This window comes from Macaca thibetana, chromosome 20 (genome assembly GCF_024542745.1).
Source record: "Macaca thibetana thibetana isolate TM-01 chromosome 20, ASM2454274v1, whole genome shotgun sequence".
Lineage (NCBI taxonomy): Eukaryota > Metazoa > Chordata > Mammalia > Primates > Cercopithecidae > Macaca > Macaca thibetana.
Genome location: NC_065597.1, coordinates 48,839,171 through 48,865,622, shown reverse-complemented (window position 1 = coordinate 48,865,622; position 26,452 = coordinate 48,839,171). Strand labels below are relative to the sequence as shown.

Below are 26,452 nucleotides of genomic sequence, written 5' to 3'. Positions count from 1 at the left end.
CAGCCTGAGTGACAGAGCAAGACTCTGTCTCAAAAAACAAAAAAGAAAAAAATAAAAAAAAGAAAGAAAGAAAGAAAAGGAGTCTTTGCAGATGGGATTGCAAATGGGAGGAGAAAAGAAAGGCTTTCGTACCTTCGGGGATGGCAGCCACAGCCAAGGCCACAGCAATCTTAAAGTAGTAGATGGCCCCACGGATCCAGGAGCCCCCATGGACAGGGTCGTTGAAGTGGCCAATGTTGATGAGCCAGACAGCCACACAGATGAGAGAGATGACCTTGGAGAGCTGCTCCCCAAACTCATCCAGCTTCTGCTGCAAAGGGGTCTTGTCCTGTTCTGTGGCAGCCATTTGGTCTCGGATCTTCCCAATCTCAGTGCCCACGCCGGTGGTGGCCACAATGCCCAAGGCCTTGCCAGCTGCAATGTTGGTGCCCTGGGAAGGGAAAGAGAAGGCAGGGAATCAGGCAAGAGGTGACCTTCATGCCGCATTCCCCCACGCCATCTCTTCTCACACCGCCATGTTTCTCTCCAACCCGGGCACCTGGCTTGACTAAGCGTGTGACAGCTGGTCCCAGATTGCTCACCGAGAAAAGCATGTTCTTCTTGTCCTGGTTGACAGCTCGGGGGTCAGGAACGGGCTCCGTGTGCTTGATGACAGATACAGACTCGCCTGTGGAGAAGGGGCCAAGGGGTTTTCAGATGACATCATGTCCTTCTCCCAGGCTTCCCACGCCTAACTCCCTGCTCAGCAGGACAGCTCCTGGTAAGGACCAAGTAGCCATCCTGGGGGATGTCTGGACTCTGGAAGAAGCCACTGAAGGTAGCTAGGAAGTCCATTGCTCCTTTTTTTTTTTTTTTTTTTTTTTTTTGAGACAGAGTTTCGATTTTGTTACCCAGGCTGGAGTGCAGTGTCAAGATCTCAGCTCACTGCAACCTCTGCCTCCCAGGTTCAGGCAATTCTCCTGCCTCAGCCTCCCAAGTAGCTGGGATTACAGGCACATGCCATCACACTTGCCTAATTTTTTTTTGTATTTTTAGTAGAGACGGGGTCTCACCATGTTGGCCAGGCTGGTCTCGAACTCCTGACCTCAAGTGATCTGCCCACCTCAGCCTCCCAAAGTGCTGGGATTACAGGTCACCGTGCCCGGCCAGAAGTCTACTGCTCTTAAAAAGACCTTGAGCCGGGCGCGGTGGCTCAAGCCTGTAATGCCAGCACTTTGGGAGGCCGAGATGGGTGGATCACGAGGTCAGGAGATCGAGACCATCCTGGCTAACACGGTGAAACCCCGTCTCTACTAAAAAATACAAAAAACTAGCCGGGCGAGGTGGCGGGCGCCTGTAGTCCCAGCTACTTGGGAGGCTAAGGCAGGAGAATGGCGTAAACCCCGGAGGCGGAGCTTGCAGTGAGCTGAGATCCGGCCACTGCACTCCAGCCTGGGCGACAGAGCAAGACTCCATCTCAAAAAAAAAAAAAAAAAAAAAAAAAAAGACCCGAGCCCGGCTTGACCACTAACAAGCTGTGTGACTGATCACCTAACTTCCATGTGCTCCTCTGTAAAATGGGGACAAGGACATGTACACTGCAAAACAATATATTGGGTAAAAATCAAATAAGTGGACATATTTGGAACCACACTTTCAACTGTCAAGCATGTTTCTGGGAGGAAGGGGGACCCACCCTTAGAACCATGCCTCCCTCACCCTAAGAGCAGGGACTCAGCAGCAGGCCTGGGCCAGCCTAGCCCTTGACCCCTGGGACCATGGGGAATGTTTTCTGCCTCTTCTTCGCTTCTCCCTGCCAGTGCAGAAACAGAAGCAGCTATGGTGGTTTTATAGAGACAGGGTCTTGCTCTGTTGCCCAGGCTAGAATGCAGTGGTGTGATCATAACTCACTACAACCTCAAACTCTTGGGCTCAAGTGATCCTCCCACCTCAGCCTCCCAAACAACTGGGACTACAGGTGTGCAGTACAATGCCCAACTAATTAAAGAAAAAAATTTATAGAGATGGGGTCTTGCTCTGTTGTCCATGCTGGACTGCTGTGGTAATCATAGCTCACTGTGGCCTCAAGCTTCTGGGCTTAGGCAATCCTCCCACCTCAGCCTCCCAAGTAGCTGGGACTACAGGTGCACATCACCACACCCAGCTAATTTTTTAAAATTTTTTTATAGAGATGGGGTCTCGCTGTGTTGCCCAGGCTGGTCTCAAACTCCTGACCTCAAGTAATTCTCCTGCCTCAGCCTCCCAAAGCACTGGGATTACAGGTATGAGCCACCACACCCTGCCTAGCAGCCATGGTTTTCTCATGTCTCCTCCCTGGAGGATTTTTTAGGAGGCTGAAGGAGACAGGACAGTTCTCGAGGTGTGTGTGACCCTATGTCCATGTGGAAGGGGTAGGCTCGCGGCTATCTAGAGAGTGGGCAACAGCGTCCAGCCTTCTCCCACTACTCATCCCATTTCAGGCTTGGGACAGATGGAAACATCAAGCAGGCTGGGCGCAGTGGGTGGCTCACACCTGTAATCCCAGCACTTTGGGAGGCTGAGGCAGGTAGATCACGAGGTCAGGAGTTCAAGACCAGCCTGGCCAAGATGGTAAAACCCTGTCTCTACTAAAAATACAAAAATTAGCTGAGTGTGATGGTGGACGCCTGTAATCCCAGCTACTCCAGAGGCTGAAGCAGGGAATTGCTTGAATCCGGGAGGCAGAGGTTGCAGTGAGCCGAAACTGCGCCGCTGCCCTCCAGCCTGGGTGACAGAGCAAGACTCCATCTCAAAAAAAAAAAAGACTCCATCTCAAAAAAAAAAAAAAAGAAAACCTGTCAAACAGTGCTGCCACTGCCACAGCCACTGCTAGTGAGCCAGGGGGAGGCCCCAGTGCTGGTTTTTTTTTTTTGGCTTTTGCTTTTTTTTTTTTTTTTGAGATGGGGTCTTGCTCTTGTTGCCCAGGCTGGAGTGCAGTGACATGATCTTGGCTCACTGCAGCCTCAGCCTCCTGGGTTCATGCGATTCTACTGCATCAGCCTCCTGAGTAGCTGGGACTACAGGTGCCTGCCACCATGCCTGGCTAATTTTTGTATTTTTTGGTAGAGACAGGGTTTTACCATGTTGGCCAGGCTGGTCTCTAACTCCTGACCTCAGGTGATCCACCCACCTTGGCCTCCCAAAGTGCTGGGATTACAGGCATGAGCCACTTTGCCCAGCCTTTTGTTTGTATTTTGATAGAGACAGGGTTGCCCAGAAAGGAGTGCAGTGGTGTGATCACAGCTCACTGCAGCCTTGACCTCCTGTACCCAGGTGATCCTCCCGCCTCAGCATCCTGAGTAGTCAGGACTATAGGCACTCAACAACATGCCCAGCTAATTTTTAAAAATTTTTTTAGAGACAGGGTCTCTCTATGTTGCTCAGACAGTGAGGGTTCTCTGTCTTTCCACTCACCTCCCCCTTGTTGCCTCTTCCTTCCCACATCCCACCCCCAAGAATCTTCCCACCCAGGCCAGCAGACCTGTCAGGATGGACTGGTCAACCCGCAGGGTGGTGGATTTGATGGCGAGGATTCGGATGTCTGCAGGGACTTTGTCTCCCACTGTGGAGAGAGTAGGGAAGAGGGAGGTCACTTGGGAATGGAATTTTCTTCCTTCCTAAGAAAAACCCAATCTGTGTCTGACTCATTCTCCTCATCCATCCTTCAGGTCTCAGGGAGGCTCCCAGGGCTTGCATCAGGCCCTTGGCATGAGCTCCTGAAGCTGGCAACCACCCATCGTGACACCCATCCCTTCTGCCCCCGTGTCCATGGCGAGCTGGAGTCTCATTCTGTTCTCAGGTTGGTCTTGAATTCCCACATCTCTTCCCACTGGCTGTAAGCCCTGAGAAGGGATGGGCAGGCATACTGCTCAGCACATAATACATGCTAAATACATGCCCACTGAATGACTAGAGGCGAAATTAAGGACAGTCCAGCTGTAGGAAAAGAAGCTAGAATTGAGAATGGGAGACAGGAGTGAGAAAGACAACGAGGAAAGGCAAGGAAAGAACTCAGGGAAAACAGGGTGTGTTAGAGAGAAGGGGTATTGGGGTGAGAGAATGAAGTGGACAGCCAGGGAAGGCAGGGAGAAACGGGAAAATATGGAAATTGAGAAAATCGAGGGCAACCAAGAGAACAGTGGAGGGCAAGGCAGGAGAGGAGTGAGCGGAAGGTATGAGTGGGCAGGACTCAAGGCAGCAGGGGGCGTAGGGTGGTAATGGAGGGGACCACATATCAGGAACCTGACAGCTGGGTCTGAGCATCTCAGGGAGGCAGGGAGGTGAGGAGCTGGGGAAAGTAAGCTGGGAACATGGACAAGACAGGACGGATGGGGCGAGAGAGAAGCGGGGGGGTGAGCAGGAAACAGGTGTGGAGGAGCAGGGCCGGCAGCACAGGCTGGAGAGTGAATGGGTGGAGGTGAGGCCAGGGAGATGCACAGGTGGGTTGACAGACACATGGAAACCACCTTGGGGGCGGCTGGAGAGGTGGATGCCCAGCCAGACTCAGAGACCTTAGGAGGAGCCTAAGAACCTCCCAGGGCTGCTGCCTAATTCCACACTGGTCCCACGGATGGTACTGGGGACCGGATCCAATCGCTTTCCTTTCCCTCTGTTTCTAAGGCCCCCTCCTGTGCCAGAGGAAATGGACCCAGGAGGGAGGAGGGAGGTCGGGATGGAGTCAGGCGGGACGCCCTGTCACCCAAGCCCGTGTGATATTTATAGACATTCATGGCGCTGACTCCATGCTGTCACGGCGGTAATGGGGTGCCGGGGTCTTCGGCCTGCCCTCACTCCCTCTCCCCAGGCTCCCTGGGGTGGTGACTCGGGTGTCTGCTACAGGGAAGGAGGCCTCAGAAGAGCCATTCCCCCTGGCAGGGGCCTGGAGCTTCGGGAAGGCCTGCTCAGGGCAAATATAAAAACCGCTGAAGGGGGCAGAATCCCAGTAATCTTAGCCACCCAGCCCCCACCCCTCCCTGGCCAGGCATTAAGTGTCCCTTGCCTCGGGCGGGGCCCTCCTTGAGCTCCCTCCTCCCCAGTCCCGTGCTCCGTGCAGGGCCTGAGTTTCCCTTACATGGCCGGGGGCTGAAGCCTTCGGCCTCCCTCCTCCCTTCTGCCCTCGCTCCTTCCCCTTTGAGAGGCCTCAAGGGCACGGAGAGGTCAAGACTGAAAGCTGACCAAGCTTGGGGTGGGTGGAAGGAGGGGGAAGCCAGGCCCCGGGAGGGGGTGGAGACGGGGCCGTTGGCAGGGACGGAGTTCCACCTGTTGCCTGCAAGTGCGAGTGCAGGGTGAGAGGATGGAGAGCAGGGGGTCTGCCTGCAGCCTCAGGGACAGGACTGGCTGTTCCTGCTGAGACTCTGCTGGTGAAGGGGGGCCGTGGCCGGAGTGGCCTGGGATGACCTTCTGAGGAGTCGGAAGGAGAAGCAGACTCCGCCATCCTCCTGGACACCGGGATCTGAGCCTGACCAGCCCCCAGCGTCTCCTAGGCCTCAGTCCCAAAGCTTCGCATCCTGGACCAGCCGTCCCTGTCACTCACCAGCCACCTCCACGATGTCCCCGGGGACGATGTCCCGAGCCTTGATCCTTTGCACTGCCTTGCGGTCAGCCCGGTAGACCTTCCCCATCTCTGGCTCATACTCCTTCAGGGCCTCGATGGCATTCTCTGCGTTCCGCTCCTGAGGAGACAGGGTGGAGGAGGCATGGTTATGCACAGGAGGCAGGGTTATGGAGTTGTGGCTCCTGGCACAGGGGAGGCAACAAAACCCAACACGGGCAGGGGTGTGTGTGTGTTGAGGAAACTGTCACCTACAGCTGAAAACAGGTAAGAGGGTTTTGGGGAGAGAACAAAGAAGAATCAAAGAAAATCAGGCTGGGCGTGGTGACTCGCACCTGTAATCCCAGCACTCTGGGAGGCAGAGGCAGGTGGATCACTTGAGGTCAGGAGTTCAGGACCAGCCTGGACAACATGGTGAAACCCCGTCTCTACCAAAAGTACAACAAAACAAAACAAAACAAACAAACAAACAAAAAACAAAGCCTAGCGTAGTAGCACGTGCCTGTAATCCCAGCTACTTGGGAGGCTGAGGCAGGAGAATCACTAGAACCCGGGAGGCAGAGGTTGCTGTGAGCTGAGATCACACCACTGCACTCCAGCCTGGGCGACATAACAAGACCCTGTCTCAAAAAGAAAAATCTAAATAAAAAAGAAAATCAGAGGCTGCCCTGCAGATGTTGTCCTAGACCTGCCAGCACCACAGACACAGGGGCTCTGCTGTACCTGTAACACTGGGGCAAAGAGAAAGTGCTATTTCTTTTTTTTTCTTTTTTTCTTTCTTTTTTTTTTTTTTTTTGAGACAGGGTCTCACTCTGTTGCCCATGCTGGAGTGCAATGCAATGGCACAATCTTGGCTCACTGCAATCTCCACCTCCCTGTTCAAGTGATTCTCCTGCCTCAGCCTTCCGAGTAGCTGGGATTACAGGAATCCGCCACCATGCCTAGCCAATTTTTTGTATTTTTAGTAGAGATGGGGTTTTACCATGTTGGCCAGGCTACTCTTGAACTCCTGACCTCAAGTGATCCGCCCGCCTCGGCCTCCCAAAGTGAGAAAGTGGCTATTTCTATCCTCAGTGTTCAGAAACCAGTGAGCACCAAAAAATGGCTTATAGCCTGACATTTCTTAGAACCAAAGCAAGGTAGCATTTGGGTTTTCACTATGGAAATGACCTAAAACAAAACAAAACAACAACAAGAACAAGAACAACAACAACAACAACAACAACAAAAACCCAGGAAGCAGAGGCCAGGACATGTAGAGGGTAGTCAGGTCAGAGGAAGAAGGAAATCAAGCTAGCGTCTATTGAATTCTTACTGTGTGCCAGGCACATCCATCATCTTAGTCAATTTCACACTGGATTGCTAGCCCCATTTTATGGATGAAGAAACTGAGGCTCAGAGGGATGAAGGAACTTGCTCAGGGTCACACAGCCAGGAAGTGACAGTGGGTCACAGTCTCCCACCTCTTCCCCACACTCCATCCCATTCCAGACCAGGGGATAGGACCGGAGGAAGAGGCAAGTATGGGGGAGGTGATGGAGGAGGAGGAGACTGGAGGGAGGGTTGGCCTCTCCTTCAGTGTTGGGACATGAAGGGGTGAGGAAGGGTCAAAGCTAACCTGCCAAACCCCCACGATGGCATTGGCAATGAGGATCAAGAGGATGACAAAGGGTTCAACAAAGGCAGTGATGGTCTCTTCACCTTCCTCAAACCAGGCCAGCACCTGGAGAGCAGGGGAAAGGAGAATGACAGGTAATGAGGCCCGGAAAGGGGTGGAGAAAGGAAGTGGCCCACTGCAGAGGGGAGAATTGCACAGTAGCCAGCAGGGGGACCGGGTATGGTGGGGACGCTGTGGCCCCACATTCGTCTGTGGGTCTGTCCACCCACTGCAGGCCCTGCCACCGCCTTACTCAGCGGGATGAGCGCGCACAGACTTGCACCAGTAGGGGGATTAGCTGGGAATGCTTTCAGGTTTCCCTAACCAAGCTGCTGGCTTAGAAGCGAAGCTCAGGCCAACTCCCCGCACAGCCACATCCATCCCACGGGAGCCAAAACCCGAGAGGAAAAACCCTGTGGTCCTCGCAGGCCGTCTGACCCCCGCAGCCCTCCCCCTCGGCCAAGGCAGGGAAGCTCCGGTTTCACGAGGGAGCCAGAGCGGGGATAGGGTTACGGGGCCTCCTGCGCGCCCCGCCCCAGCTGTTGCCACCGCCAGGCAGCAGGCAAATGTCAAGGAGCAAATCTGAGAAGGGAAAGGAGAGGCCCTGCCAGCTTGTGCTTAACGCAACGGGGCCTGCGTTCGGAAACCAAGGTACAGGGAGGCTTTCGTTGCCTCCAGAGGCCCCAGCAAGACTCATGCTGGAGAAGAACCCGCGATACGCAGATGGACTGCGGGATGGGAAGTAGCCCCCAGGGCGGGAGAAGAGGCAGGGCCCTGGGGATGCCCCGCGGCGGTGGGGGGGCCTAGGGAGCGCGGGGAAGGGCTAGGGCCAGGCTGGGCGGTGAGGCGAGGGATGCCAGTGCTCTCCCTGACTGGGCGCCGGGCTCCTTGGAGTCATCCTCGCACCGCCGCGCTTTCCCGCCACTAGGAGCGAGTCCTCCTCTCGACCAATCAGCGTCAGGCGGCCGGGGAGGGCAGGGAAGGGGCGCCGGCGGGCGCGGGGATTGGTGGAACGGCCGCCCGCCCGGGGCATGCCGGGAGTGGCAGTGGCCCCCGAGCTGCAGCCGGCATCGCTGCGGGACCCGGAGCCCGGGGCTCGGGGGGTAACCCGAGCCCTCCAAGCTCTTGAAGCCGCGAGGGTGGCTTAGCTTCGGTGTTTTGGCTGAGAACACCCTTAAAGCTTAAAATAAAACCTGCCTGTGGGGTGCGGGGGAGGAGAGAGGAGGAAGCGAATCACACCCGCTGCTGCCCCGGAGCCCGCCCCGTCTGTACAATGGGATGCTCGGGGCTCGGACGGGAGGATCCAGTGACTGCGAACCCCGCATTCACCCGATCCCAGCCTCACACCCCCAGCCAGCCCCCAGAGACCCTCCCACACTTACGAAGGAAATGCATGCGGCCAGGAGGAGGATCCGCACCAGGAGGTCTTCAAACTGCTCTATCACCAGCTCCCACAGGGTCTTCCCTGGGGAAGGAGGCAAGGGGAGGGCCCCGGGTTAAGGTCTAGGGGGTGAAGGTCTGGGATGGAGCCCCCTGGACTCCGGCCTGCAGTGAAGAGGCTCTAGGGTGGTGGGCAGGCAGCTTGGTGCCCAGAGAAGGGCTGAGAATCTCGCCTAGAGTACAGAAACAGACTCGGCAAAGTGGGGAGCAGTTCAAGGGTTGGATGCTTCAAGGAGAAAGTGCCTGGGAGACTTCTGCCCTGGACAGGACTCTAACCTTTAGGGAGGGAGATTTGCCTTTTGGGAGGGGGTATTTGCTCAAGGAATCTAAAGAAAAGGCAGGGAGGAGGGAGTGGGATGGGGCGGGAGAGAGGGGTGGTCATCTATGAGAGTTCAGGGATTTCAGTAACTTACCTTCCTCAGCAGGGAGCTCTACCCAGGAAAAAGAAGAAAAAGACAGATTCATTTGGGGTTCAGCCTCATGCCCCCCACACCCAAGACTTTGTGGCTAAGGTAAGAGAATCAGGCCACCTTGAGGTTCATCAAGGTCATCCCATTAAAACCTCCCAAAACTCTGGATCTCGGGACTCTGTTTTCTCAGTATCCTCTTACCCCTGCGAGCATTGGACAACGGCCCAGCTCTTCCTTAAGATACCCTGAAGGGAGAAACGCGTGCATGCATGTGTGTGTGTTTTGGGGGTGCAGGAGGACGTTAATTACCAGCCTCTCTTCCAAGGGACACTTACCATTGGGGCCGTATTTCTCCAGATTCCGCTTAACTTGGTCCGGGGTGAGGCCCGTGGTCTCACTCACCCCAAAATAGGCCAAACATTCCTCCGTGGTTTTAGCGTGAGCGGCCTCCATTGCGCTCCCTTCCTGGGGGCCGGGGCCGGTGTGTTCCTTCCAAGGGGTTCCCACTCGTGGGGGGTCTTCCTCAGTGTGTCCAACTGCCTGTCTGCCTGGGTTTCTTCTTTTTACTCTCCTGCCCCCTCCAGGTTTTTCTTCCTTCCACAAAGCTCTGACCCCCGTCCCACTTGAGCAGCCGGCCACCCCCCGGCCCACAGCTGGTCCTTATGAGGGAGCAGGGGGGAGGCCGGGCTCCCCCCTCCTCCAGATCAGGGATTGGCTGGCTGAGACTCCAGCAGGAGGGGTCAGAAGAGAGATATTTCTGCTGACAGAGGGGGAACAGTGGGGCTGCAGCCTGAGATGTCACTCATGAGGGACGCAAAGGTAGCCCCAGCCCCAGGGAAGTGGGGTAGGGAGACTTTACTGTCATCTGCTACTGACCCCGCCCCCCCATTGCCTCGACTTCCCCAGTTGCATTGAATTTCCCATTCCAAACTCATCCCCCTAGTTCCTCCCTGAACCCTCTTCATCCCCGGCCTCACCTGTCCCTTTCCTCACACCCCCCTTCCTGCCTCATCTGCCTGGAGCCTGTTTCCATTGCCGCAGTCTCCTTCCTCCTCACCTGCTTCGCTGAAGGAGTGGCAGAGATACCCCAAGCCTTTGGGGGACTGATGAAGGGAGACATCTTTTGGGGGCTAGAGGAAATGGCTCCTAGAGGGACAAGGGGAAGTGAAGAGGGGAGAGAGTCAAGGGGACACGGCCGAAGATGGTAACCCTACCCTAGGGAGGGGTTGCCACAGCCATCAACAAGGGATTTAGTGTCCAGGCCCTGGTGAGCACTGCCTGTCTCTCCCCAAAACTGCCCCGCCTTCCCCATCACTCTAACTCAGCCTCCGGGAACAGAGCCCTCAGGGCCGCCCCATCCTGGATAGGGAATCCCCACCCCCCCCAAGAAAATGGGACACCAAGGCAGCCAAGTAACCCAAGAGGCTACAGAATGTGCTGATGGCAGAGGGGGAAGGGTAACTGTCTCAGGATGGGGGCAGGGGTCACCCCAAGTCGTGCACTGAGGGTCACTTCATCCCACACTGTGCTCTAATCCACGGGGTTTCCATGGCCAGCCCCAGAGGCCTGTGGTCTGTGCTGCACTCTGCCCTGCTGCATCTGCCCACAAGGGGAACAGGATCAGGCCCATGCTGTGTGTGCCGAGGAGCTGGGCAGGCCCCACAGAAAGGTGTCGGGGCCTGGGGAAGCCGGACCAAGAAGGGGTTCCAGATCAAAGGAATGGGGAAGGGTGGACTTCTGGGGACAGGTCTGGGGGAAATGAGGACAGATTAGACCTAGGGAGAGAGGGAGCAGAGACACAGAGTAACCAGGGTCAGAGGGAAGTCTGAGGAGCAGTGGGGAAGAGGGACAGCAGGGAGCCAGGTGGGCGGGGACCCCGGCGCTGGGTGCAAAGCCACAAGTTGTTGCTGAACGCTGGCCTTGGTGTCAGCTTCCTCAGAGAAGCAGCTGCTTTGAGCTGCCCCTCCCCACCCCTGCTCCAGGATGGGGGCGTCTCTTGGTTACCACCAGGGCAGCTGCTGGAGAAGCCGAGGGAGGGTACCAGGGTGCAGGAAGGGGAGGACAGGCAGGCAGAGGCTGGATGAGAGTCAGTGTGAAAGGTCGGTGAGGGGAAGGGGCCTGGTGCCCTGGGCTCAAGTCCATCCTCCATCTAGGCCTGTTTCCTGAAATGAGCAGAGGCATGTGGACTTCCTAAGTGTGGCTTCTTAAGGCTGCTTTCCATTCTGGGGCTCAAACACCGAGGCAGAGGACAGAATAGGAGACAGCAGAGCAACGAAAAGGGAGGCCTCCACTTTTGGGGAGGGGGATGGCAGCAGGGGTGGATGGAACTTGAGGGTTCAGCCTCCCAGATGCATCTCTTCTGCCTGAACTTGGGGGAGGCGCGGCCTCCCGGGTGAGTTGAGGACAAGGCGTTCCTTCCCGCCTCCTTTTCACAGTTCCAACAAACCCCTCCCCTGAAGCAGAGTCCTGCTGTGACCTGAGGGGAGTGGGGGACAGTGGGCTGAATTGAGGGTCAGGAGGGCATTAATTAGCAGCCTCTCTTCCAAGGGACACAGCCCCCGGCACCTCCACACGGCCCGGCACCCACCATCTCTGCTGGACTCAGGCTCACACCCGCCAAGGCTTTTGGCGCTGGCCGGCGTCTTCCCACCAGCACCTGGAGGAGTGACAGGGGCTACTGTCTTACAGCAGTGGGAATGCCCAAACATGGAGAGGGGCAGACGGAGAGATGGGCAGCTTCAAGGGAGTCAAGAGCCTGAGACAGAGGGCAGGGGGCAGGCTTGGCAGCACATTCCTGCCAACAGGCCTTTAAGGTTATTCATTTCTACCTCCCCCGGCTTCCCAGAGGGGGAAATAAGCCAGGGAGGGAAAGCCATCCGCCAGGAGCTGCGGAAGGGCCACCCTTGGGGAGGCTGCGGATGTGAACTGCCATGGAGGGAGGCTGAGCCAGAAGCGCCCTTGGGAATCCCTTCCCACAGGGGTCTCCAAGCCCAGGGATGGAAAGTGATCCTCCTATCACACCTGAGGGCTGGAGCTAAAAGCATGGGACACGGAGACAGCCTGGCCAGTCCCTGATGAGTGCAGAACTTTGGTTTAACCATCTGTAAAGAAAGGCTTAGAGCAAAAGTCTCTCAGGCCCCAACAGCCAAGACGTGCCGGTCTGAGGAGTGGGTGGGTGTCCCCGTCCCCCTCCCCTGCCCATCTTTGAAAGGCAGGTCCCTGGCAGGGCTGGGGGAGGGGAGCCTCAGAGCACCAGTTGCTGCTGGAAGATTAGGAGGGGATCAGGCCCTGCTTACCCCCGGGCGCCACAGCCGTCGCTGGTCATCTCACTAAGAACACAGCACCCGGCTCTCCAAAGCTTCCCCCACTTTCAAGGCTGGTTCTATCCCCAGTCTCCTGAGGCCAAGGTTTGGGGAGCCCCAGGAATTAGAGTAAGCAGGAGAGCCAGCAGGCTTCCCTCTGCTAGCCCCCCGCCTGAGTGGCCTGGAAACCCAGCTGTCTCCTGTCCATCTCCCGACAGGACACAAGGCCCAGAATAGCAAGGTCATGAGCGTGGGTAGGGCCTCCTGGAGGTGGGGGCTGAGGCTGAGGAGCATGAGGGTGTGGGCTCCATGCTGCCTGGGCGGGGAGTGAGGCAGGATGCTGAAAGGCAGAGCTGGACAGCGGGGAAGGGAGAGGGCTGAGCTCAGCGGGTGGGATTCTTCAGCCCCAGGCCCCTCCTTGTTGGCACCCACTGCTCCCAGAGCTGGGAAGCCCAGGGGTGCCCTCTGTTGGAGGGCACAGCCGCGGATCAGGAAGACTGATTCCAACAGCAGAGCCTGTGTTTAATGGGGTGGAGGGGTGTGCCACAATGTGGGTGGCGTTATAAACTCAAATGCCCACAAGGCCAAGCCTCCCAGGGAGCAAAGTGAGCTGGTGGGGATGGGGCAGATGTGGAAGTGGACCTGCACTACTGGATCTTCTGATTTTCAAGAGAAGCCAGTGAATTTTTTTTTTTTTTTTTTTTTTTTTTTTTTTTGAGACAGAGTCTCGCTCTGTTGCCCAGGCTGGAGTGCAGCGGTGCAATCTCCGCTCACCGCAACCTCCACCTCATGGGTTTAAGAGATTCTCCTGCCTCAGCCTCCTGAAAAGCTGGGACTACAGGTGCATGCCACCATGCCCGGCTATTTTTTTTTTTTTGAGACAGTTTTGCTCTTGTTGCCCAGGTTGGAGTGCAATGGTGCCATCTCGTCTCACAGCAACCTCCGCCTCCTGGGCTCAAGCCATTCTCCTGCCTCAGCCTCCTGAGTAGCTGGTATTACAGGCGCGCACCACCACACCCGGCTAATTGTTTGCATTTTTAGTAGAGACAGGATTTCTCCATGTTGGTCAGGCTGGTCTCGAACTCCTGACCTCAGGTGATCCACCCACCTCAGCCTCCCAAAGTGCTGGGATTATAGGCGTGAGCCACTGCGCCCGGCCTGTGAACTGAATTTTTAATGTGAAACTCAAATGGACACCATGTCCAGGCCAAGCAAAACATGTCAGCAGATGAAACTTCATATGTCACAGATGAGGATGCTCAGGCCCAGCGTGGCTACGCCTTGCCCAGGCTAGTGAGTGGCAAAACCAGGAGAGAAGCCAGTGCTCTCTGCCGTCCACCCCCCAGCTTGGCTCTGAGAAGGGGGGCATCGGGCCCCTCTGCAACTGCCACATTCAATCTCTCCCAGCACAGCCACCGTGTCCCCCATCTCTCGCTGCCAGCTCTCTCTAGGGTAGGAAGCCATAACTCAGGAAGGGCCGCTGGAGATCCCTATGCCTGCCATTCACAGCACCGTCCCGTGACAAGAACTCACAGGAGACCCCAAGAGCATCATTTAGCGCTCCACAAACAAGGCTGTCAGAGACAGGGATGGCACCGAAAGCACAGCACTGCATAGTGACAGGGACTCAGCCTGGGGCAGCCCTCTGGCCTGTGGGCACTGAGTGAGCCGCCTTCCCAACCCAACTGCCCAGGCCCCATGGCAAACACTGGCCATAGCCATCACGATAGAACCGAGATAAACCTTTTTATTTATTTATGCTTCTCCATTTTGTTTAAAACAACAACAACAACCACCTTAATATAACTGACAGCCCTTCCCCCTCACCCTGCCTCGGGCTGGGGGTGGTTAATGGGGAAATGGCCCCCAGGGTGGGGCTGACCAGAAGAGCCCCTCAAGGAGCTCATAGAGCCCAAATCCCCTGCCCTGGGGAGGGGACCTGTAGTGTGTGACGGGAGCCTCTCTTGAGCCTCTGCTTGTACCATCGAAGATGCCCTTGGCCGACAAGGGTCAGGAAGCACGGGGGAGGGATTTCGGCCTCCTCTGTCCCTACTCAGCCCAATCTCACGAGCAGGGCTGGGAGGGGGCTTAAAAAGGGTGGAGTGGGTGGGGTCGGCTCATACGAAGGAGTACTGGTTGTTAATGGCCCTGGGGTGGCCCCCTTCCTCTCCATCACCCCCTAGTGGTGACTGCTGCAGCTGCACCATTGGGGGCACCCCCAAGTCCCCACCAGACCCAGTGCCCTGGGCCTCCGAGCCTGGGGCTATGGCCTCTTCCAATTCAACCACGGGGACCAGCTCAACCACGGGGACCAGCTCTTCCGGGACCCCTCCACCGCCCGCTTTCTCCTTCTCTTGCCTCTCTTTGGCTGCTGCGGCTGCTGCTGCCGCCACTTCTGGCGCCCTCGACGCCTCTTCTGCCCCAGGCTGTGGGGGATCTGTCCATGAAGGGGGTTCAGGGGGCTGGGGTGGGTCATGGGAGGTGTTCGGTTCTGGATAGGAATGGTAAGAAAACAGACCAATTGTGGAGGCAGGTGAGCTCCTGCCGCAGCCTCCCCTTCACTCTGCCCTCCAGGAGCGTGGCTGTCTCCCCACATCCCATCTCCTGAGCAACCCCCCATCCATGGAAGATGGATCATGGGCGGTGGTGAGAGGAGGACCACACTTACACACAGTCACTCGCTCCGAAGGGCATGAGGGTGCAGGAGGCATCGGGGTGGCATCCATCTCCCTCGCACACCCCCGCATGGCTCCCAGCCTGCTCCCGGCCTGGGGGGAGGGGCAACGTGGGGACAGATGGGACGGTGGGGCAGGGGAAAGGGAGAGATCAGACAGGGACATGAGACATTGAGGGAGGAGGGAGGGGGATCAGACCGAGCGACCCCGGGAAGGGCAGGCCCAAGGCCAGGCTGCGATGGTGGGCAAAGACGAGGCCAGGATGGGTCCAGGAGACAGACAGACAATGGAACAGAGGATCCGATGGAATGGGGATGCGCCCGCCCACCTCTCAGCTGCCGCCCCGGCTCCAGCCAGGAGCCTTCTGCCTTCCTGTGTCCTATCAGCGCATTTCTTTCCCTTCCAAACCCCTAGGCACAGCAGCCTCCTCTACCCTGCTCTCCCAAGCAAAGCTTCTCCTTGTCATAGCCCCCCCGCCCCATCTTTCTGGCACACACACCTCACTTCTTGGGTGCACGGGCACCTCCTCCCCTGCAGACCTGCTCTGCTCACCCTGCTGTCGCTGGGAGGATGGGACATAGCTGACAAGGACAACATCACTGGAGCCTCCTGACTCCAGAGGAATGGGGTGCACCCGGAAGTGCTCGAGCATATCGAAAATGGACTGGAACCACAGGTGCTGGACCCGGCACTGACCCTCCTCGTTCAGCGACAAACGCAGGTGCTGAGGGCGGGATGGGTGAGGTGAGGTAGGAGGCAAAGATCCTGCCAGGTACAAACCCCCTCCCCCGGCAGCACTCCGCCACCCCACCGCCAACTCTGCACAAAACAGAGCCTTTCCTGAAGGATGGCTCACCTTGGCCTTGCCCTGGAAGTTGAAGGTGAGGACGTATTCACCCCGCCTTGTCTCACTCTGGCGCACCAGGAAGACACCATGGGAGCCAGTGCCGCCAGTCAGCACCAACTGCGCAGCCTTGAGCCGAGAGAGCATCCCGTGGAACCAAGGATACCCTGAGAGGGGCTGGTCCCCCTCACCGCCCTCTGGCTCCCCCTGGAACAGGAAGGACCCTTCAGGAAGGAGAGAGGGAGGGAAACCGGGGTGTCAGGGCAGCCTCCCCCATCCTGGGAGAAAAAAGCCTTGCCTTCCCCTCGAGGCGCCTGCTCCCCGCATGCGTCCCCAACTCCCCGGGGCCAGCTCCCTCGGGATCCCAGGAGGGGTGGTCAGGAAGGCAGGCACCCAAGCCTGGAGACATGCACACTCACACCTCCGGTACCTGTGGCTGTTTCCGGAGTGTCCAAGGGAGGGTAGGGGGCTGAGAGGGGATGAACTGTCCCTGCTGGGGGTCCCTCTTCAATGGGGATGCGGGGGGGCAACTCTGGGGGAAGCAGTTCCATCGAGTCAAAATGGGAAGCGGCAATGGAGGCAGAGCTGGGGGAGATGGATGCCGAGGGGCGGTCTGAGAGGCCCCCGTACGCCCCTGGAAAGAAAAAGGGCAAAGCTGAGAACCCAAGAAACTCCTCTTCTTAAGGACTGTCCTGGGCCCATTTCCTCACCAGTAGTCTACCCTGTGTGTAGTCGCTGGCCAAGATGCCAGACAGCTCTGTGGGTAGTGACCCCTGATGCTTTTACCAATGGCTCCCAACTGATGCTTCCTGTGCTGCTGAGGGACTGCAGAGTTATTGCAAGGAGGTCCTAAAGTCCAAATGTGTCTCTATCTTTTTCTGAATCAACAGCTGAAAGACTACTGCAGAAACGGAGGATAGAATGTCTTAAATATATACATATGTGTTTTTGTAGAGAAGGGGTCTCGCTATATAATAGCCCAGGTCGGCCCTGAGTTCCTGGACTCAAGTGATCTGCCCACCTCAGCTCTGGGATCACAGGCATGAGCCACCGTGCCCAGCTGCCTGAAATATTTTGACATTCAAAAGGAGTCCTGGGCCGGGCGCGGTGGCTCACACCTGTAATCCCAGCACTTTGGGAGGTTGAGGTGGGAGGATCACTTGAGGTTAGGAGTTTGAGAGCAGCCTAGACAACATGGTGAAACACCGTCTCTACTAAAAATACAAAAATTAGCTGGACGTGGTGTGCACACCTGTAATCCCGGCTACTTGGGAGGCTGAGGCAGGAGAATTGCTTGAACCCAGGAGGTGGAGGTTGCAGTGAGCTGAGATTGTTTCACTGCACTGCAGCCTGGGTGACAGAGCAAGTCTCTGTCTCAAAACACACACATACACACATACATACACACACACACACACACACACACACACACACACACACAGAATTCTGGCTGGACACAGTGGCTCACGCCTGTAATCCCAGCCCTTTGGGAGGCCAAGGTGTAAGAATGACTTGAGCCCAGGAGTTCAAGACCAGTTTGGGCAACATGGTGAGACCCCATCTCTTACAAAAAAAAAAAAAAAAAAATTAGCTAGGTGTGGTGGTGGCACATGCCTATGGTACCAGCAACTTGAGCGGCTTGAGCCAGGGAGGTCAAGGCTGCAGGAAGTTGTGATTGCACCACTGCACTCCAGCCTGGGAGACAGAGCGAGACCCTATCTCAAAAACAAAAACAGTAATTTTTAAAAATAAAAAAATTTCAAAAACACACAAGCAAACAAAAAAAAAGTGTCCTTTGTTGAACTATAGGACAAAGCCCCCTAACTCTAGGAGGCATCAAAGATGCTCCTTCTATTACTCCCCCAACCCACACCAACTTGATCTTTACCTTACCTTGTATTCATGTCTCTTCCGCTTTAACCCAATTATCCCATCCAATTTGTCCCCATATCCTGGGCCCTCCCCACAGGTCTCTGCTCTTGCCCTTTGCATCCCCAGGCGTGTCCTCTCCTCTCCTTGGCGTCACAGTCCCTGTCTCTCCCACCTTCCCCTGCTCTCTTCCTCCCCTGAGCTCCCAACGTGCTTCCTGCTTGTGCTGCTCAGGGGACACTAAGCTTGGCGTCACAGTCCCTGTCTCTCCCACCTTCCCCTGCTCTCTTCCTCCCCTGAGCTCCCAACGTGCTTCCTGCTTGTGCTGCTCAGGGGACATTAAGCTTTCTACAGGGAGTGACGTGAACCCAGCTGAAAACCTCCAGAGGACAAGCAGCTCATCTCAGGCATCCTAGCTACCCCATCCTGGCCCGGGACACAGCGCAGGGCCAGGTATGCACTAGGGGCATCCTCCAAGTCTGTCCAATGGCAGGCCACAGCCTACACAAATGTCACAGGCAGGCAGTGCTCAGAACACAGGCGTGTGGTGCACAGACAGCATGGCTTGGGAGACAGGGTGGCACAGCCCCTGTCTTCCTCAGTGACCCTCAGGTGTCCTCTCCCTGGTCTTAGCTACTGAGATCTGATGAGATGCACGGTCCACTCTAGATCTAAGATTCCATGATTCATGTGTTCATTCACTGAATACAGCCTGTGTGCTAGGCACTATGCAGCTGGAACTCAGAACAGAGGGTCAGGAGAAAAGGCTATAGTGGAGGCCTAATCTGGAGATATGAGTTGGGACCGGGCAACACATCTTTCTGTGTGTGTGTGTGTGTGTGGGTTGGGTATACAAAAAGTACGGAGTCAAGAGAAAATGTAGCTGCCCCGACAGACACAGAGATGCAGAGTAAGAGCAAAACAAAGATTTCTACGAAGTATTCCAGAAGCTTGGAGAAAACAACCATTATTTCCAGCTAGAGTGCTGGCCGGCAGGAAACTGACTGAAAAAGTGACAAGGCTGGGCGCAGAAGGCTGGCTAAGGTTTGCTTGGGGCCTGCGTGGGGTCGCGATGATTCGAAACAGCAAACTGTGGCTGTGTTCAGGGACAAAAGGCCAACATTTGGTGGGGTTGGGGTGGGGCATCTGGAAAACAGGGATGGGGGCACAGTGGAGTCTGGAGAGGTCATGGCGCCTGACAGCAGGGGCCCCGCACGGCAGGTTCTGAGGCTCCGAGCTCTCTAAGGCTCCACCCTTACCCTGCGACAGGCGGTCATTGCTCTCGCTGGGTCCAAGCATCAGGTCCTGGCTGGGTAGACTCTCCGAGTGATTCAGGCAGGACAGCTCCAGGCTGTCTGTGTTCTCCCTTGTAAGGAATGAGGTCCCAGGGGCCAGAGGGAGGGTCATGGGGCGGGGACTGGTAGTAGGGCAGGGTCTGCAGAGACAGGGAAGATGGTGCTGGGAGGAAAGTCACCAGGTAAGAGGCGCAAGGCTGCTCCCCAACCCCACCCTATGTCCCTCAGCGACGGAAGTCAGGCTCCTCACCCTGGGCTCAGGCATTCTTGGATGTCAGACACCCAGGCCTTCACATGCTGGGCGTCCACTGTCTCCAGGACATACTCAGAGGGACCTTCCACCTACAGAGACGAGACGACACCTCAGCTGGGGCAGGGGCAGGGAGGCGGCTTAATCCACACGTAATGAGAGCAATGTATGTAGGATGTCTAAAGACAAGATGCATTCCAATTCTCTCTGGAGGCCAGGTACGGTGGCTCACACCTGTAATCCCAGCACTTTGGAGGCCCAGGAGGGCGGATCACAAGGTCAAGAGTTCGAGACCAGCCTGGCCAATATGGTGAAACCCCGGCTCTACTAAAAATACAAAAATTAGCCAGGCATGGTGGCAGGTGCCTGCAGTCCCAGCTATTCAAGAGGCTAAGACAAGAGAATCGTTTGAACCCAGGAGGCGGAGGTTGCAGTGAGCCAAGATCATGCCACTTCAACTCCAGCCTGGGCAACAGAGTGAAACACTGTCTCAAAAAAGTAAAAAATAAAAATAAAATAAAATAAAATAGGCCGGGCACAGTGGCTCATGCCTATAATCCCAGCACTTTGGGAGGCTGAGGCGGGCGGATCATGAGGTCAGGAGATCGAGACCATCCTGGCTAACATGGTGAAACCCTGTCTCTAATAAAAATACAAAAAATTAGCCGGGCATGGTGGCGGGCGCCAGTAGTCCCAGCTACTGGAGAGGCTGAGGCAGGAGAATGGCGTGAACCCGGGAGGCAGAGCTTGTAGTGAGCCGAGATTGCACCACTGCACTCCAGCCTGGGCGACAGAGCGAGACTCCGTCTCAAAAATAAAAAATAAAAAAATAAAATAAAATAAAGTAAGGCCAGGCACAGTGGCTCAGGCCTGTGATCCCAACACTTTGGGAGGCCAAAGGGGTGGATCACTTGAAGCCAGTTCGAGACCAGCCTGCCCAACATGGCAAAACCCCATCTCTGCTAAACATACAAAAAAATTAGCCAGGCGTAGTGATGCACGCCTGTAATCCCAGCTACTCAGGTGACTGAGGCATGAGAATCACTTGAACCTGGGAGGCAGAGGTTGCAGTGAGCCAAGATCGCGCCGCTGCACTCCAGCCTGGGGGGCAGAGTGAGGCTCTGTCTCAAACGTAAATAAATAATAAAATTAGCCAGGCATGGTGTCACATGCCTGTAGTCCCAGCTCCTTAGGGACTGAGGCAGGAAGATCACTTGAGCCCAGGAGTTCGAGGCTACACCAGACTACAGTGAGCTATAATCAGCCTAGGCAAAAGACGGAGCCTAGGCAAAAGAAGGAGACCCTGTCTCTCTAAAACAACCACAACAAAAACCCCACAGTTCTCTTTGAAGTGGAGGCATTATTCTTGAGTAAGAACATTTCCCTGTCTTCCCCATCCCAGAAAAGCTGCAGCCCCAGGGACACACTCTCAAGGCACTGGACACATATACATACCTCCTTTCAGTGACGCCACTTGCTTAAATGCGCTGAGGGCTTTCTCCTTAACACACTTAAGCACTGCCGGCGGGTGGGAAGCTGAATTCCTACCTTAACCACAAACGTATTCTCCCGGTCAGGCATCTCCAGGGCTGTGGTTGTCCGGACGTCTGTGATAGAAGAGCAGGGGATGCTGAGTCGGGGCCGAGAGGCCTAGGTCAGGAGAAAGAAATAGATCCAGGTGTTTGGTTTGCAAAGACCACCCTTCCCTTCCCTCTAGACATTCATCTTTCCTTCTACATCTTCGGGAAGTTAGACTAAAGGCAGCCACACTGCTTTCTCAGTCCTTCCCACAGCTGCTAAGAGAGCCAGGAGCCAGCTTTACAAACAAAAAGTGAGCGACGCCAGGGCCGTGGGCTGGTAAACACCAGAGCTTATCTGCAGGGCTGTGACCACTCTGAGCACTCTCTCCCTCGCTCCCAGTCACCAACCCTCCATGGGGCCTCACCTTGGGTGGTACAAAGAACTCCAGGCGACTTCCTCCTCCTCCTTCTCCTTCACTTCGAAGCAGCAGGCGACACTTCTGCCACTGAGGCTGCCCTCCTCCCCCCGAAGGAGGCCCAGCCGCCCCTCCTCCCCGGCCCACTCCGGCTGGGTCAGGGGCTGCCTCTTCAGCCCCCATGAAACTCAGCAGCTCTTCCCTCTGGACCATCCCTGCTCCATCCTTCAAGGCGCCCCCTCCCCGACTGAGTCTCAGCCTCTCAAAACGGTGAGTCCATCTTTCCCCAGGGGACGGTCCATCACTGCCCAGTCCCCTACCAATAGTCCCAGCCCCGCCAGAGGAGTTGGAGTTGCTGTTTCCACCTAAGACTGGGGGACCTGATGAGGTCTCCAGGGGCCCAGTTGAGGAGGGAGGGTCAACGGTCCCCCGCCACTGCAGGATGCCACGGACTGAGCCTCGGACGGAGCGACCCACTGAGCGCAGGGAGAAGCGCTTCTTGAGCTTCGGCTTGGAGGAGGTTGTAGAGGAGGAAGAGACTGAGGAAGGGAGGGGGCCGGCCAGGTCCTCAGATGATCGAGAAGGGCCCAGCACAGCCAGGGGCCCACCCACCCTGCAGCTCTCAAGGGACAGGTCATGTGGCGAGATCTCTGCACCAGGGCTCAGGGGAGCCAGGATGGGTGGCGACAGGGAGCCAGAGGCCCGGGCCACCTCGGCTTCAAAGTGCTGCAGGAAGAGCTCAGCAAAACGGCGGGAGAAGGCAGCCTCAGCCCCGGGCCCCGCATATTGGGGGTGGGAGGCCAGGTAGAGGCGAAAACGGCGGGCAAAGTCCAGAGCCGCAGCCCGGGCGTGGGACTCACAGAACTCCCGCCAACTAGGGGGCGGGGGTGGGGGCAGTGGGGGAGACGAGGGGGAGGCCCCGTCCTCTGGGGAAGGGGCACCATTCATGATGGGCCCCAGGAGGTGGAGAGGGGGAGCCTGCGGGGCACAAAGAGGGAGGCAGCCAGAAGACGAGGGGTGGGCGGCAGCAGCTGCGGAAGGAAGAGAGAGGCACACACGAGGGTCACTGCTGAGGGCGCACTGGGGGCTGCATCCCACCCCCAGCCAGAGATGCTCATCCCTACTTCAGACTCCACAGAGAGCCATGGGGAAGGGAGCCCAACACCTCCCTTCCCTCTCCCAGATCCTAGCACCCCGCAGGCCCCAGCCAACTGGTTCCCCAGCAGCCTGCCCCAGCCTGCCGCGTTTGTCCCCAATTTCCTTAGCTTTGGATCCAGAGGTAGAGGGCTTTGGAGCACCTTCCCCCTAAAAAAGAGAACTTTTCCAGATCACCCCTCTTCTCTACGTCGGATCCTCCAATATTCATGTCACACTTCCCATGAGCCATTTTAGAGGCTCCCTCTTGGTTATCTTACCTTTCCCTGTGAGAGGTTTCAAAGACCCCTCGAACAGATGAGGAAACCGAAGCTCAGAAAAGTTTCAGAACTCCAAGTCTACTGTTTTCCCCTCTCCACAGTCCCTGTCCCCAGGGACCAGCTGGGCCAACCTCAGCCATAGCACCTCACCGCCCTAGCTCGCAGGAGGCTAGAGGGGAGCTGGGACTCTAGACCTTAGAGAGCCTGCCTCACACATCTTAGGGTCCAGCTCTTCGAAGGGGGCCGATTCACTAAGGAGGATGGATGCATGACGGACCAAAACAGTAATTGTCTTGAAAGCTGACCCCAGAATCCAGCACACACGCACTGCGTGAAGGAGATCTGAAATAGCTGCAGCCCACTTCTTTGGTATCCCTTCAGTATGGGGCCAGAGGCCGCAAGGACCCCAGAGGAGCAACTAGGTTGGGTCAGGTCAAGTCTTTGCTGGCCTCACATAAACAAAACATCACAGGGAGAGCTGGGGCCCTAGGATTTTTCACCTTCCTCTTCTCCCACTGGGGAGTATGCCCTAAAGGCAGGTTAGCCTTCTGGTTAAGGCCATGGACTAGAGTCAGACCAGGGCTGAAACCACCTTATGAGTGCCCAGTCCAGCCCCCTTATAAGCGATGTTATCTTGAACAAATCCCACGTCCTCTCTGAGCCTCCGTGTTTGTATCTGTTAAACAGAGCTCATGATCCCTCCCCCCTCGAAATGTTGAGAGAATTACATGGAATGGGATATGTCAGCGCTGAATGCAAAGTAAGCATCCGCTAAACGACTGCCATTGTTACTATCTTCATGTGGGAGAAAAACATTATAGTTCCAGTTTTCTAAAAGAGAAATTAGAGATAGCAGGAGCCCTCTCAAGGTCTTACAACTATAAAGTGGCAGAGCTGGGTGTGGAATTTACAACCCTTGGCTCTTTTGTTAGCGCTCCTCCCCCCACGCAATACTGGAAGGTGACAGCCCCAGGACTGGGGCCAGGGCAGCTCAGGAAAGTCTTCTCAAACCCTCAGCGACCTCAGACTCCTGTTCAAACCTACAGCCAGGCTGTAAGTCGGCGAACCCTCCCCTTCCTCCTGGGCCTCGACCCTACAAGCTCAGATGGCTCCAACCGCAGGGACAACTCCAAACCAACGAGAAAGAGCCAGGAGATGCAGGAGTCATGGAGCAGGGGGGAACCCAGCCAAGAGGTGCAGACCAATCTCCAGCCAGCGGCCACCTCCGCTCACACAGGCCCACCCAACCCTCTGCACCGCAGACAGACCCAGCCCCCTTCAGGCCCGCTGACCCTGCGGCTCCTAAGCTGGTGACTCAGTTTCTCTTCTGCCAAGCAGGACTCAGACACAGTTTCCCGGTGCACCTGCTTCCTGGCTCAGTTCTGATATTTCCCGAAGGGCGGGTGATGGAGGGTGCAGGCTCCGCTCTTGGCTCGGACCCTCCGGGCCCGGTGGTCCATCCACTCCGACCCGACCCTACTCCCTGGACACCCCCCAGCCGCCCATTCTCCGGGGCCGCATCCGCCTCGGGACCAGCCCTGTCTGCTGCACTCTCCGGGGCCGAGTGCCCCTCCAGCCCCCGGCCCTCCACGCCCACCCCCACCCAGGGATCCTCTCGGGCGCCAGGGCCGGGTCGCGGAGAGGGAAGAGGCACTTGAAGAGGGGGGTTCCGGTTCCGGTCCCACCTGCATCTCGGTCCCCGCGGTTAGCTCCGGCGGCAGCGGCGACTCCCGCTCCCTGCGCCCCCACCCACTACGCGACGAGCGCCCAGCCCGGTTCCGCGCAGGCGCCAGGACCCCCTTTCCCGTCGCTGACGGAAGCGACCATAGAGAAGAGCGGCGGGAGGGAAGGGCACCTCCATACTTACTTCCGCCATTCTCCCGCTCGGCGCCGACCCCGGGAGACCGAAGACGGTGTGAATCTCGTAGGGCTTCAGTGCCTTCTCCAGTTGCACCTAAAAGCGGCCACAGACGCGGTGGGGGAAGGGCTTGGATCCCACCAGAGCGTCCTCCTGGAGGAAATTCGGGACAAAGGGACGATGTAGACCATAGAGAAGCCGCCTTAGGGGATAGAGTCCCAGGGCCCGGCTGAGGGCTAGAGTAGCCGCCGAGCACCGGAAACCAGCGAGATGATGAGGCTGTGTGAACTGCCCGCTGCAGCCTAGAGCGCCAGCCCCGCTGCGGAGGGGCACGCGGACAACGCCCCCAAGGAGCTGAGCGGGGGAAGAAGCGGCTGACCTTGGGGCGGCCCTGTGGGGAGGCGGAGCCTGAACTTAACGACCTTGGTTTATCTGAGGAGAGGCAGGCGGTCCGGGAGTTTGTATCTCTGAAACTGGAAATGAAGATGGGAGGTGGAAATAATGAGATCAGAGCGCGGTGGCTCACGCCTGTAATCCCTGCACTTTGGGAGGTCGAGGCGAGTGGATCACGAGGTCAGGAGTTCGAGACCAGCCTGGCCAACATAGTGAAACCCTGTCTCTACTAAAAATACAAAAGTTAGCCGGGCGTGGTGGCGCGCGCCTGTAGTCCCAGCCCCTCGGGAGGCCGAGGCAGGAGAATAGCTTGAACCCGGGAGGCAGAGATTGCGGTGAGCCGAAATGGCGCCAGGGCACTCCAGCCCGGCAACAGAGCTAGACTCCCTATCAAAAAAAAAAAAAAAAATAAGAATGAGGTCAGGGCCGGGCGCGGTGATCACTTGAGGTCAGGAGTTTGAGACCAGCCTGACCAACATGGTGAAACCCCCGTCTGTACTAAAAATACAAAAAAATTAGCTGGGCGTGGTGGCAGGCGCCTGTAATCCCAGCTACTTGGGAGCAGGCTGAGGCAGGAGAATCGCTTGAACCCGGAAGGCGGAAGTTGCAGTGAGCCAAGACTGCCATTGCCAGCCTGGGCAAAAGAGCGAGACTCTGTCTCAAAAATAGTAACAACAATAATAATGAGGTCAATTTCAGACGTGCTTTTGGGACATCTGTGGGCATGTGGTCTGGAGATCAGAAGAGACATCAAGGCCAGTTAGAGAAATCGAGAACAATTAAAGTATGGAGGGTAGTGGAAAGCATGAGCACAGTGAGATCCTCCACCCATCCAGTCTCTCATTGACCCGGCTCCAGCTGGCCTAAACAATAAAGGAAGCTATGGCCCAAGTAATCGAAAAGTCCAGAGCAGACAGATTCCAGACAGGTGAACACAGGGGCCAGAAGAGATTAGGAACCTGTGGCTCACCATCTCTGGTTCTGCGGCTCACCATCTCTGGTTCTGCCTTCCCGGTGCATTTGGCTTCACCCTCAGGCAGGCTCTCCTCTCTCAGTGGCAAAATGGCTTTTTGTAGCTCCAAGCTTGAACCCTAATAGCTTAGCAACTCTCCTAGAAGAAGCATGCCTCTTTTCTGAGATTCCCAATGAAATTTCCAGAACGGAGTAGCTGATTGAATCAAGTGCCCATCCTGGAACACGAAGACAAATAACCCAAGAGGGGAAGATGGATAAATATCCTGACTCACCTAAGAATGTTCAAAGATGGCTGGGCACGGTGGCTCACGCCTGTAATCCCAACACTTTGGGACCCCGAGGCGGGCGGATCACGAGATCAGGAGTTCAAGACCATCCTGGCCAACATAGTGAAATCCCACCTCAGAAGGCCGATTCGCGGTGGCCGGTTAAACGCGTGCGGGGGAGGCGGCTTCTTCCGGCCGGAGAGAGAGGTGATTACTTTTGTTGAAGGACACCAGCTGCGGAATTTTTGGCTTTGGCAGTGTGTACTGGCCACATATGGAAGCATTGCTTTGATTGTCT

The 26,452-nt window shown here is 56.5% G+C and overlaps 3 protein-coding genes across 8 annotated transcripts in view; 1 reads left to right on the top strand and 2 right to left on the bottom strand.

The window, feature by feature from the left end:
• ATP2A1 (ATPase sarcoplasmic/endoplasmic reticulum Ca2+ transporting 1) overlaps nucleotides 1-10,314 on the bottom strand; it is a 30,382-nt gene extending 20,068 nt beyond the window's left edge. The window contains exons 1-8 of the mRNA XM_050773914.1: nucleotides 9,412-10,314; nucleotides 9,080-9,097; nucleotides 8,609-8,691; nucleotides 7,188-7,292; nucleotides 5,552-5,690; nucleotides 3,500-3,580; nucleotides 582-667; nucleotides 133-430 (exon numbers count right to left, since the gene is read on the bottom strand). Coding sequence (XP_050629871.1) covers nucleotides 133-430; nucleotides 582-667; nucleotides 3,500-3,580; nucleotides 5,552-5,690; nucleotides 7,188-7,292; nucleotides 8,609-8,691; nucleotides 9,080-9,097; nucleotides 9,412-9,529 — 928 coding nt within the window. The 5' untranslated portion in view covers nucleotides 9,530-10,314. The remainder of the gene's footprint in view (nucleotides 1-132; nucleotides 431-581; nucleotides 668-3,499; nucleotides 3,581-5,551; nucleotides 5,691-7,187; nucleotides 7,293-8,608; nucleotides 8,692-9,079; nucleotides 9,098-9,411) is intronic.
• Nucleotides 1-26,452, top strand: part of TUFM (Tu translation elongation factor, mitochondrial) — a 250,029-nt gene that overhangs the window by 204,890 nt on the left and 18,687 nt on the right. The gene's annotated exons all lie outside the window — the stretch shown is intronic.
• Nucleotides 14,108-24,481, bottom strand: SH2B1 (SH2B adaptor protein 1). 6 transcript variants are annotated; one of them, XM_050773925.1, is made up of 10 exons: nucleotides 24,348-24,481; nucleotides 21,257-22,278; nucleotides 20,860-20,961; nucleotides 19,312-19,403; nucleotides 19,026-19,201; nucleotides 16,328-16,531; nucleotides 15,910-16,121; nucleotides 15,553-15,777; nucleotides 15,047-15,146; nucleotides 14,108-14,869 (listed from the first exon to the last, which is right to left on the bottom strand). In XM_050773925.1, coding segments are annotated over exons 2-10 (2,052 nt in total). In that variant the 5' UTR covers nucleotides 22,196-22,278; nucleotides 24,348-24,481; the 3' UTR covers nucleotides 14,108-14,867. The 6 variants fall into 6 exon arrangements, with proteins under 6 accessions (XP_050629882.1, XP_050629883.1, XP_050629881.1 ...); XM_050773926.1 differs by having other exon boundaries at nucleotides 15,606-15,777; XM_050773924.1 differs by lacking the exon at nucleotides 15,047-15,146.